Source organism: Puma concolor, chromosome E4, assembly GCF_028749965.1.
Source record: "Puma concolor isolate L17-30 chromosome E4, mPumCon1.1.hap2, whole genome shotgun sequence".
Taxonomy (NCBI): domain Eukaryota; kingdom Metazoa; phylum Chordata; class Mammalia; order Carnivora; family Felidae; genus Puma; species Puma concolor.
Genome location: NC_141683.1, coordinates 59,709,683 through 59,722,775, shown reverse-complemented (window position 1 = coordinate 59,722,775; position 13,093 = coordinate 59,709,683). Strand labels below are relative to the sequence as shown.

Here is a 13,093-nt window from a genome sequence, read left to right as displayed (position 1 = left end):
GTACCGTCCACCGCTAATTCCAGTATATTTTCACCACCTGACAAAGAAAGTACATAGCGGTTATCATTCCCTCCCATTCCCCCTCCACCTAGCTGTTGGCAATCACTAATCTACTTTCTGTCTCTACAGATATGCCTGTTTTAGAATTTTGAAATAAATGGAATCATATAATATGTGACCTTTCGGATTGGCTTCCTTCACTCAGCATAATGTCTTCAAAGTGTATCCACGTTGCAGCTTGTGTCGCTGCCTCATGTTGCTGCTGAGTATTTCCTTGTATGCGTATTTTGTTAGGAGCAAATGGATAGTGACATTTTGTTTATCCATTCTTTCATAAATGTTGGGGTTGCTTTGCTATTTGGCTCTTAGGAGTAATGCAGCTCTGGTTTTTGTGTACACGTTTTTGTTTGGTCCATGTTTTCAATTCTCTTGGATATATCCTTGTTGTAGAATTGCTGGGTCATAGGGTCGCTCTGTTTCAGTTTTTGAGGAACTGCCAATCTGTTTAAATAGCAGCACAATTTTGCATTCCTACCAACAATGTATAAGGATTCCAATTTCTTGACAATCTAGCTAACTTACTCTTTTGTGTCATTTTTTTTTTTTTTAATCATTATAGCCATCCTTCTGGGTGGGAAGTGGTAATTCATTGTGGTTTTAATTTTCATAAAGATTGATACCTGTGTTTCCTTCTAAGTTTTATAGTTTGGGCTCTTACATTTAGGGTTTTTTTTTAGTATTTTCAGTTAATTTCTGCATGTGGTGTTCCTTTCCTTGCGTATATCCAGTTGTCTCAGCACTATTTGTTGAAAAAATATTCTTTTTCCTTAGAATGGTCTTAGATCCCTTGTCAAAAATTACTTGGCCATAAATGTACAGGTTTATTTCTGGACTCCAATTCCATTCCATTGATTTAAATTTGTGATCATGACAATACCACACAGCCTTGATTACTAGAGCTCTGAGTAAGTTCTTTTAATTTTTTTTTTTTTTAAGGTGGCCTGGTTTTATGTTTCTGGGTACAAAATGAATCAATTAAAATAAATTTAAACAATAACACTTAAAGACTCAGTCATTTCGTTGTGAATTTACAGAACGTTATATTTACTAAACAGCTGTATTTTCAATAAGTAAAGTGGTAAATACTGCTTATCATAGATGCAACTTTATTAGTGATAATAAATTTTGAACCGTCAGTTAACTGAAAGATGGCATACTTGTTTTTATGTCCAGTTTGCTTAAATTTACATTTTGTTTTCTTTTTAGGTTAATACAATCTGTTGGAATGAGACTGGAGAATATATTTTATCTGGCTCAGATGACACCAAATTAGTAATTAGTAATCCTTACAGCAGAAAGGTAAAGTGGTTTAAAAAATCTATCATTTCATGAGAAAAATTAAGCTAAAAATTAAGAAACTGTAAATGATTATGGAATGGCCATTTGTAACAAAATATCCTTCTTATTTTGCTACAGTTAGTTATATAATTTGGAAGTTATTTTTTTTTTTTTTTAATTTTTTTTCAACGTTTTTATTTATTTTTGGGACAGAGAGAGACAGAGCATGAACGGGGGAGGGGCAGAGAGAGAGGGAGTCACAGAATCGGAAACAGGCTCCAGGCTCCGAGCCATCAGCCCAGAGCCTGACGCGGGGCTCGAACTCACGGACCACGAGATCGTGACCTGGCTGAAGCCGGACGCTTAACCGACTGCGCCACCCAGGCGCCCCTATAATTTGGAAGTTATTATATGAATATTCCTTAGTCTTCTCAGGAAAACATTAGATTTCACTGGGCTTTTGACTCCAGCAAATTTGAATATGCTTCTCTGTATCCACCTGGGTAAAATTGCCAAAAGTAACATTATCTCAATAAATCATTCTTTGGGGGGAAAAGGACAATGTGATTTTTTTTTTTTCATGCTCAAAAAATCCACCCTTCAGCCAAGTGGTTTAAGATATTATCAGTTTGAAAAAACAGTATTTAGGTTCTAGTGAAATGCTTCATGATATCTACTACCGTAAACTGGCATATAATATTGAGTTTTAGCATTATTTCTCATTTTTAGTGGCTCTTCTCTCTATATGGAGAAACCATACACCTATTTTTGTATCAGTGAGAACTTGGTAGATTGTCAGACCAAACACTCATTTAAAATGGTAGCAACCTGGGGTGCCTGGGTGGCTTAGTCGGTTAAGCACCTGACTTCGGTTCAGGTCATGTCTCACAGCTCTTGAGTTTGAAGCCTGCATCAGTTTCTCTGCTGACAGCTCAGAGCCTAGAGCCTGCTTCAGATTCTGTGTCCTTCTCTTGCTCTGCCCCTCCCCCACTCATAGTCTGTCTGCCTGTCTGTCTCTTTCTCTCTCTCTCTCAAGAATAAATAAACATTAAAAAAATTTTTTTAAATAAAATAGTAGGAACCTTAAGAATAAATTATTCACATATTTCTTGTTTTTCCACATTTAAACAGTTAAGATATTCTAATAAATGTTTGTGGTCCTTCAGTCTGAATGAAGTTCATATTGAAGATATTCTTGATTAAGAGACAGGTCATAATTTTGTTTCAGAAATAGCTTTACTTAATTGTCCTGACTTAGCAGAGGGAAACTTGATATTTTCAAATCCTACTTGTTTTAGGTCTGCAATTACTAGGTCTTTTAAGGTGTCTGGACCCAATTCCAGTGTGGAGCTTGGGGCCTGGCTCAGTGGCATGTTGAAGCATTCTGATCTTCCAAATGTGGAGGCCCTCTGAAAAAGGCCAAAAAGCTGTCTTCTTGGGTTTTTATGGAGGCTTCATTACATAGTCCATGGTCCTGACTGAGTGTCTTTAATCACTGACTGAGTCAACCTCCAGCCCCTCGCCACTCCCAAGTTGCAGCTCTCTAATCTTACGATTGCCCTTTCTTGCAACCAGTTGCCACCCTCTGGTGGATTCCAAAAGTCACCTCCATTGATAACAAGACACCCATGTCACCTTTATGTCTCTGAAGCATTTTCAAAAACCATTGAGCAAGACCAGATATATCAGAGAAATAGATTTTGGTCATCTGAATGACCAAAGATTTACTTATTTATTTTTTAAATGTTCATTTGTTTTGAGTGGGGGGTGGGGGGGGGTGGGGAGGGGCAGAGAGACAGAGAATCCGAAGCAGGCTCTGTGCTGTGAGTAGAGGGCCCGATGTAGGGCTTGGGCTCCATACCATGAACCATGAGATCATGACCTGAGCTGAAATCAAGAGTCAGATGCTTAACCAACTGAGCCACCCAAACACCCCCAAAGGTATATTTCTTATAAATCATTATATTGTACTAGGACAACCTTTTTGTTACAATAGAGGAAATTTCCTGGAATGATGTAATGATGTATGTTTGGAATGCTTTTTTTTTTTTTTTTTTTAATTTTTTTTTCAACCTTTATTTATTTTTGGGACAGAGAGAGACAGAGCATGAACGGGGGAGGGTCAGAGAGAGAGGGAGACACAGAATCGGAAACAGGCTCCAGGCTCTGAGCCATCAGCCCAGAGCCTGACGCGGGGCTTGAACTCACAGACCGCGAGATCGTGACCTGGGTGAAGTCGGACGCTTAACCGACTGCGCCACCCAGGCGCCCCTGGAATGCTTTTTGACCCATCACTCTCAGAATTTTAATGCTAACAGTATTCATAGTAGTTGTCTAAACACCAATGGAATAATCTTTTTGTTTTTGAAAAGATGCAGAGCTTCACTTTTTTTTAATTGTATTAAAATACACATAACGTAATATTAACTATCTTAATCATTTTTAATGTTTGTGTTCGGTGACATTAAGTATATTTACATTGTGGATGTTATCAGCACATCAGGCTACAGAACTATTTTCATCCTGCAAAACTGAAACTCTGTACCCATTAAACAAGAACTCCTTTTTCTTCCCTCCTCCCTCCAGTCCTTGGCAACCACCGTTCTCCTGTTTGTCTCTGAATGTGACTACTTCAGACACCTCATATAAGTGTTTATATGATATTTGTCTTTTTATTACTGCATGTTTCACTTAGCATGATGTCTTTAACGTTCAAACATGTTCCAGCGTGTGTCAAGATTTTCTTTTTTAAGCCTGCATATTCTATTGTATGTACATACCACATTTTGTTTATCCATTCATCTTTCAGTGGACACTTGAGTTACTTCTACCATTGTGATATTGTGAATAATGGTACTATTATGAACATAGGTGTTCACCTCTCTCTCCAAGTCATTGCTTTCGATTATTTTGTCACCATACTCAATGGAATAATTTTTAGAAGGTCTTGTTTCTTCTTTATTTGCTTATTTTTGGAAAGAGGACATTCACTTTGATGGCATCGTTCCCAATAGAATATGTATATTTAAAAAGTGCTTACTCCTTCTTGTTGCCAGTTTAAGAAATGATTAATCAGATAATACTTTTAAAAAGTTTAAATATAACAAGACTTTACCTTTTTCATGTAGTGGTCTTCATAGATCCAAATTTGCTATCAGATCGAAATAGTAAAAAAATACATAAACATAGATGATTAATTACATAGGAAAATAGACAGTTTTTAATATTTGTTTATTTATTTATCTATTTAGAGAGTGCGTGAGCAGGGGAGGGGCCAAGGAGGAGGGAGAGAATCCCAAGCAGGCTCTGTATTGTCAGCACAGAGCCCCACATGGGGCTCGATCTTACGAACCATGAGATCCTGGCCTGACCCTAAATCAAGAGTCTGATGCTTAACTGAATGAGCCACCCAGGTGCCCAAAATAACGTTTTTTGATCCTGAGTCAAATATTATCTGTTCTTAGAGTTTGACTTTATTTTTGAGGTCATGGAAAGACCTCATGGAAAGATGACCTCATTAATCATGGAAAGATTAATGCAAATAGAATTTTGAAATGTTTATTTTTTTACAGAGTAAGAGTTTGGAGGCATACCTTATTGATGGTACCTTCTTAGTTGTATGTGTCATCTGTGTCAAATGTATAAAATGGAGACGTTTCTTTTTCCAATAATTATAGTCTAATTTACTTGAACCCATCCTCCCATTGAAAACAACTAAAATATTCTTGATTAAAGACTTTAAAAATTATTGTAAAGAAAAAAAATTGTCCTGAAAGTAACAAAGAACTGCCTTGATAGTAAGGGATTATCAGTCCAAAATGTAGGGAAAAGTGAATCCAGAGAAGTGAGCATGAGAGCCACTTTCTCCCTGAAGATATTTGTTAGTCCAGGCATATATAAACTTTAATCTTGATGGCCTTGAAGGTCAAGGTAGACAGAAACAAAGCTTAGGACCCAAATCAGATATGGATTCCTATAGCAGACCCTCCAAAGTATGCTGGGACACTCCTCCTGCCACACCTCAAAAACCGAAGGAAGGTAGCCTTGTAACACCTAATATAAAAGAAATCCTGAGTGTACCACGTATGCAAAATTTTTCTTGATTTGGTTTCAGCCAGCTCCCTGGGTGACTCTGTCAGTTAAGTGTCTGACTTCAGCTCAGGTCATGATTTTGCAGTTTGTGAGTTTGAGCCCCGCATCAGTCTCCCTGCTATCAGTGCAGAGCCCACTTCAGATTCTCTGCCACCCTCTCTCTCTGCCCCTCCCCTGCTTGTTCTCTCTCTCTCTCAAAAATAAATACACATTAAAAAATTTATAATAAATCTTAAAAAAATAAATCTTGATTTAATAAAATCCATCTCAATTTATGAACAATATGTGACATGTCAATACATGTATTTGTGTATCTGGTGCTTTTGTTTCTGAAGCTGTGCGTAAGCCATGCATAAATCATGAATTGTTAGAATGATGTCTGCTGAATGTGACTAAAGCAAAGCCAGAGGCCTATCAGATGAAGAAACCAATACATACACTGTATGTAGTGACTTTTATATAGTTAGCTACTTGGTAAGCCATGCTAAAATACCTGACAGAGTTAAAGGCTGTCATACCTATCTTGTTTAAAAGATTTACATTAATTATTTTCTCTGTTTTTTTTTTTTTTTACCTTAATCTATCAGATCTTAGTGTCTTACGCTTAGAGAGAGGAATGAAAGATTTTGAAGGCATTTAACAGACAAATTTTGTTCTCCATTGGCTTTGATTGATGGAGGTGCAAAAAACACCCCCCTTTTTTTCTTTGACCCTAATTAGATGTGCATTATATATGTAAGACTTACTGCGTAGTAATTTATGGTTCTCAGTAAATTCTTATTTTGGCCATAACCTTATAACCTAGGTCTTAAATAAAATGAGGTGATTTAAATATTCAAATTGGTTGAGGTAAATAGCTGCTAATATTCATTACAGATTTATGTTACGGTTTGGTGTGGTACTCTCTGTTAAGAATTTGGCAGTTAGGGGGCGCCTGGGTGGCGCAGTCGGTTAAGCGTCCGACTTCAGCCAGGTCACGATCTAGCGGTCCGTGAGTTCGAGCCCCGCGTCGGGCTCTGGGCTGATGGCTCAGAGCCTGGAGCCTGTTTCCGATTCTGTGTCTCCCTCTCTCTCTGCCCCTCCCCAGTTCATGCTCTGTCTCTCTCTGTCCCAAAAATAAATAAATGTTGAAAAAAAAAAAAAAAGAATTTGGCAGTTAGTGTCACACAGTAAATACTCACTTAAAACCAAACCCAATATAAAGTTGAAATATATTTTCCTAACTTTGTTTTAAAATTTTAAAATGTAGGGAAAATTTGAAAAAATAATTCAGTGAGCATCCACAAATAGATTTTTTTTAAGCACTTGAGCACAAGTTGGAGGCCTCATGCCTTTCATGAATACTTTGGTATATATCTACTAAGAACAAGAACATTATCCTATTTTTTTATGTATACCAAAGAGATCAAACAAGGTCATACTCTGACTCATTTCAGGTCTCATACCATAAACATGCTATGTCCTTTTCGTGATATATTTTGTCATGTTTTTCCATTTTTATCCTTTTTATTAGCGATTTCGCTATTTTTTTTTAAGTTTATTTTTTTGAGAATGAAAGAGGAAGAGAGTGCGTGTGCGCTCACACAAGCAGGAGAGGGGCAGAGAGAGGGAGACACTGAATCCAAAGCAGAGAATGTGAAGCAGGCTCCAGGCTCTGTCAGGGCAGAACCCGACATGGGGCTTGAACTCATCAACCATGAGCCAAAGTCGGACACTTAACCTCCTGAGCCACACAGGCACCCCAATGATGACTTCACTGTTTAAAATGTCCCTAGCCTAGGTATCATGCTGAAGTATTATCTTGTGTTTCTAAGCACAAGAAGCCTGGGATATTGCTTGTGGAGAAAATATATTAAATAAGCTTCATGTAGGCATGAATTATAATGTTGTTAGCTAGGAGTTCAATGCTAATGAATCAACAGTATACAATAAATAAGGTCTTTAATTTTTTTTTAGTATTTGTTTATTTTACAGGCAGAGACAGAGTGTGAGTGGAGGAGGAACAGAGAGAGAGAGAGAGGGAGACACAGAATCCGAAGCAGGCTCTAGGCTTCGAGCTGTCAGCACAGAGCCTGATGTGGGGTGCAAACCCACAAACCATGAAATCACAACCTGAGCCGAAGTCGGATGCTTAACCAGCTGAGCCACCCAGGTGCCCCAATGAGGTCTTTAAACAGAAACATATAAAACAAGGCTGTGTAGGGGCGCCTGGGAGGCTCAGTTTAAGCATCTGATTCTTGACTTCGGCTCAGGTCATGATCATGGTTCAGGGGATCAAGCCCAACATGGGGCTCTGTGCTGATGGCGTGGGATTCTCTCTCTCCCTCTTTCTCTGCCCCTTCCCCCTAACACACCCTCTTTCTCTCAAAATAAATAAATAAACATTAAACAGTATCAAAACAAGGCTATGTATTGATTGAGAAAAATGTTGTGGCCAGAGGCTCAAAGGAACCTAATCATGTGTTTCCCTAGGAGCAGTATTTCAGTACTTATTAATTCAGTATTTGTGCTGACTTTATAAAACGTAACTATCAGGAATGATGAGAATCGACTGTATGCTATTATATATATGATGCATATATGATTTTCTACATTACGCATGCACATATGTACATATGGTCTGTACTCACCTTTCCTCGTTTTTCATCACATTCTGTCACTGCCATTCCTCCTTCAACCCAAGCTCCATCCGTCTTTTCATTTAGTCCTTGTATTTGCTCAGTCTCCTTTACAACCATTTGTCTGATGTTTTCTTTATGGGTAGATTAAAATTAAACATTTTAGCTAAAAATTCTTCACAAATAACATTGTGTGGTACATGATATTAGTCTGTCCTCTTATTGGTGATAAGTTTGATCTTTCCATTTTGCAGGTATGCTGACCTTTTGTAATTAATAAGATGTTTGTGAAGTGGTATTTTGAAACTGTGTGAATATTCTCTTTCATAACAGTCTTAGAGTGATTTTAGTGTTGATTCTTGCCTTAATCAGTTGTTAAAATGTAGTTACAAAATAGTGATTTTTAATTGTCATTCCTTCTACATTTTTCAATTGACATTTTTCTGTAATAAGAGCATTTCCTTTGTCCCTAGCATTTTTTTGAAAAATCACTTTTAGGATAATAGATTCTTAAAGTTTATTTATTTATTTTGAGAGAGAATAGAGGAGGGCAGAGAGAGAGGGAGAGAATCCCAAGCAGGCCCCCCACTGTCAGCACAGAGCCCAATTCAGGGCTCGAACCCATGAACTGTGAGGTCATGACCTGAGCCAAAACTAAGAGTTGGATACTTAACCGACTGAGCCACCAAAGTGTCCCAAGGGATTACAGACTTTTAAAAATTCAATATATTATAATCTATTACTGATACAGTTTTCTTTTAAGTTTATTCATTTATTTTGATAGAGCATGTAAGCAGGGGAGGGGCAAAGAGGGAGAAAGAGAATCTCAAGCAGGCTCTGCACTGACAGTGCGTGGGGCTCTAACCCACTAACTGTGAGATCATGACGAGAGGCAAAGTTGGACGCTTAACTGAATGAGCCACCCAGGTGGCTGATACACCGATACACTTTTTGATGCTTGAATTGCCTCAGTTTGTTCGGTGGGACATTTAAAGCCAACTTTGTGTCTGTTTTGACATGCTGTCATATTTTTCAACACATTTTTTAAAGCACACCAGATACTCACATTGCACTAAATTCTCATTGTGCGTACATTGTTGGGATGTACCATAACTCATTTAACAAGTCTCCTGTGTTTTGCTGTTGTGACTAGCTCAGTACATAATTTTGTGCATTTTTTCTTGTATTGTTGGAGGTGTATCTTAAGGTAAATTCCTAGAAATGGACTTGTCTGGTCAAAGTGTAAACACATGTATGGTTTTGAGAGGTACTGCTCAATTCCTCCCCGTTGGTCTCGTACCATGTAGTTCTCCCACAGAAATGCCGAAGAGCCTGTTCCCGTAGGCTCGCTTACATAGTGTGTTGTCAAACTTGGGAATTTTTGCCAATCTGAAAAGTGAGAATTAGTTTGTTAGTAGCTTTGGTTTGCATTTTCCTTATGAACAAAGTTGGGTGTTTTCTCACATTCTTTTTTTTTTTTTTTTTTTAACGTTTATTTTTTTTTTGAGACAGAGAGAGACAGAGCATGAACGGGGAGGGGCAGAGAGAGAGGGAGACACAGAATCCAAAACAGGCTCCAGGCTCTGAGCTGTCAGCACAGAGCCCGACGCAGGGCTCGAACTCATGGACTACGAGATCATGACCTGAGCTGAAGTCGGAAGCTTAACCGACTGAGCCCCTCAGGTGCCCCTTTTCTCACGTTCTTAAGGGCTATTTGTATACCATTCAGTGAACTATCTATTTGGATCTTTTGCCCATTCAATTAAAAAAACTCAGGTTTTGGGGCACCTGGGTGGCTCAGTCGGTTAAGCGGCCGACTTTGGCTCAGGTCATGATCTCACGGTCCGTGAGTTTGAGCCCCGCGTCGGGCTCTGTGCTGACAGCTCGGAGCCTGGAGCCTGTTTCAGATTCTGTGTCTCCCTCTCTCTGACCCTCCCCCATTCATGTTGTTTCTCTCTGTCTCAAAAATAAATAAACGTTAAAAAAAATTAAAAACACAACAGGTTTTGTTAAGTTTCTTTCTCTCAATTTTTAAGAACTATTAGGAGAGTTGGTCATATATCTGCAGTGTATGTTGCAAATATTTGAATATTTATTTAAAACTTTATTTCTGTGGGGTGCCTGGGTGGCTCACTCGGTTGAGCGTCTGACTTTGGCTCAGGTCATGATTTCACGGTTCGTGGGTTTGAGCCCCGTGTCAGGCTCTTTGCTGACAGCTCAGAGCCTGGAGCCTGCTTCCGAGTCTATGTCTCCCTGTCTCTCTGCTCCTCCCCTACTCATGCTCTGTCTCTCTCTCTCTGTCTCTGTCTCTCTCTCTCTCTCTCTCTCTCTCTTAAAAAAAAAAAAAACACATTTCTGTCACAGGAATTTTAGTCTTTATAATTAAGGAATTAGATGTTGGGACTTCTGCTGTAGTTTCATCTGTACCATTTCATTATTTTGATTTCATGATTCATTTAAATTCAGTTTACTTTTATTTCTTTATCCTGAAAGGGAATAGCTTAAAAATTATCTAGTAAACAGTTTCAAAAGTCAGGATGGTCCTTTCTCCCCACCCCTGTACCCTCTCTCTAATCCTAAAAGTAACTTGTTGAAAGTAGATTATCTGAAAAATACAGGAAAATATTTTTAGAATAATAAAAATCATCTTCTCTGTCTCTATATATAATGGTCCTTTTTTTTTATTTACTGAGATTTTATGAATGAGCAGCTACACCAAATAGGTGGAAATATGTACATTTAATTTTCACAGTAGTATTCCTGTTGATGATACTTCTTCATATATCAGAGAGAGAAAAAGAAAATATCTGAGATTCTGATTTTTTTAAATTATAATCTTTTGGAATCAAATTATCATTTGAAAAAAATTTTTAATGTTTGTTTATTTTTGAGAGAGAGCGAGCCACAGAGTGTGAAGGGAGGACGGGCAGAGAGAGAGGGAGACACAGAATCTGAAGCAGACTCCAGGCTTTGAGCTGTCAGCACGGAGCCCTGTTGTCGGGCTCGAACTTGAACTGTGAGATCATAACCTGCGCTGACGTCGGATGTTTAACCGACTGAGCTACCCAGGCGCCCCTCAGATAACCATTTTTTAATTGAGATAAGAATGTTAATGAAAATTTACTCCTGACCAAGATTATATTAAATATGAATGTTACTTTCTAAGAAATAATAAATTACCAAGAACTTCTTTCTCTTTGTGTTTTAGGTTTTGACAACAGTTCGTTCAGGGCACCGAGCGAATATATTTAGTGCAAAGTTCTTACCATGCACAAACGATAAGCAGATTGTTTCCTGCTCTGGGGATGGTGTAATATTCTATACCAATGTTGAGCAAGATGCAGAAACCAACAGACAATGCCAATTTACGTGCCATTATGGAACTACCTATGAGGTACAGTTTTACTGTGATTACATATATATGATCATATGTAAGTGTGTGCTTTTGTGTAAGTATGTATGTATGTGTAATTTTGTAATGTTTGTGTAAGTATGTATGTATGTGAATGTATGTACATTCTTGCATATGTAGAAACAGAAATTAGTGACAGACTACCTAGATTTCAGTAAAGTACTTGAGAGCATGTATGTTGATAGCCTTGTGAATAAAGAAATAAATAGTAATAGGGTTTGTAATTGCAAACAGAGGTCAGCCTTTAAAAATTCTTCTCTGTTACTGTGCTACAAACTTGTATACTAGGCTTCAGTGTCTTAAACACTTTATCAGTGTCTTACATAAAGTCATTGATGGCATGCTTATCAACTGTTCCTGGGGCAGAAAGAATGCTAGTACACTAGGCAAAAGAATCAGATTCCTAAAGGACATTAATAAGCTCAAGCCTTCACCTGAATTAAGTGAGGTGAAATGAATTTAAGACTCAAGTATACAGCTTAACTTGGTTCAGAAAAATTGCTTATTCTACAGAATGCTCTTTTAAAATCTTTTTGTGTCATTTCTTTGTATCAGAACGTTCATTGGTTTCCCATTATTTGTGTTAACTTGATGTATCTTTTTCCGTGATTTGAATTTCAGTTCTCTGGTAACCTCATGTTTTGGTGTGTACTTAAAGAAGTAGTATATAGCTAGATTTGATTTCCTCATCCATTCTCACAATTTTGGCCTTGAACTGGAGATTTTAGTCAATTTACATTTATTGTGAAAAATGATATATTTGGATCTATTAATATATCTTATTAATTGCTTTCTCTTTCTGTTTTTTTTCCTCTATACATTCCCCACTCATCTTTTTTCTTCTTTTGAAATTGTTTGAGGATTTTGCTTTCTATTTTGTTTCTCCTACTTGCATGGGAAATAGACATTCCTGTTTTAAAAATTAGCAACAAAGTCTAAAATCAATAAATACCTTTGCCCTTCTCTGAATAAAGCCCTTTGGAACATTGTAATCTCTTCATCCCTTGTCTGAGTTCATATGTTTTTTTTTTTTTTTTTTTTTTTAATTTTTTTAACGTTTATTTATTTTTGAGACAGAGAGAGACAGAGCATGAATGGGGGAGGGTCAGAGACAGGGAGACACAGAATTTGAAACAGGCTCCAGGCTCTGAGCTGTCAGCACAGAGCCTGACGCGGGGCTCGAACTCACGGACCGTGAGATCGTGACCTGAGCTGAAGTTGGCCGCTCAACCGACTGAGCCACCCAGGCGCCCCTGAGTTCATATGTTTATATTCGTCTGAATTTAGTTACATCTTTTCTCTCATGAATGAAATATTAATCATTGTCTTGTTAGTTAGTATTTGTTTACTAATACCTTTGGCTCTTCCACCACAGATTTTTCCATGTGGGGTCATTGTGTATATAAAATACATTCTTTATGAGTTTCTTTTTGTGCAGGTTTGTTATTAGAAACAATTTTTGTTTCCAATTATCCTTTCCTTCCTTCCTTCCCTTTTCGTCTTTTTCCAGAAAATGAAGACTTTCATACCAATTCTTCACAGGTGGTTTTGTTGGATATAGACTTCTAGTTTGATAGTTACTTTATTTCAGATGATATTCTACTGTATTCTGACTTCATTGTTGAAGTTGAGA

The 13,093-nt window shown here is 37.7% G+C and overlaps 1 protein-coding gene across 8 annotated transcripts in view; it reads left to right on the top strand.

Annotated features, from left to right (window-relative positions):
- DCAF6 (DDB1 and CUL4 associated factor 6) overlaps nt 1-13,093 on the top strand; it is a 135,296-nt gene that overhangs the window by 23,937 nt on the left and 98,266 nt on the right. For all 8 annotated transcript variants that reach the window (XM_025926207.2, XM_086694182.1, XM_086694181.1 and 5 more), the window contains exons 3-4: nt 1,267-1,359; nt 11,257-11,442. In XM_025926207.2, coding sequence (XP_025781992.1) covers nt 1,267-1,359; nt 11,257-11,442 — 279 coding nt within the window. The remainder of the gene's footprint in view (nt 1-1,266; nt 1,360-11,256; nt 11,443-13,093) is intronic.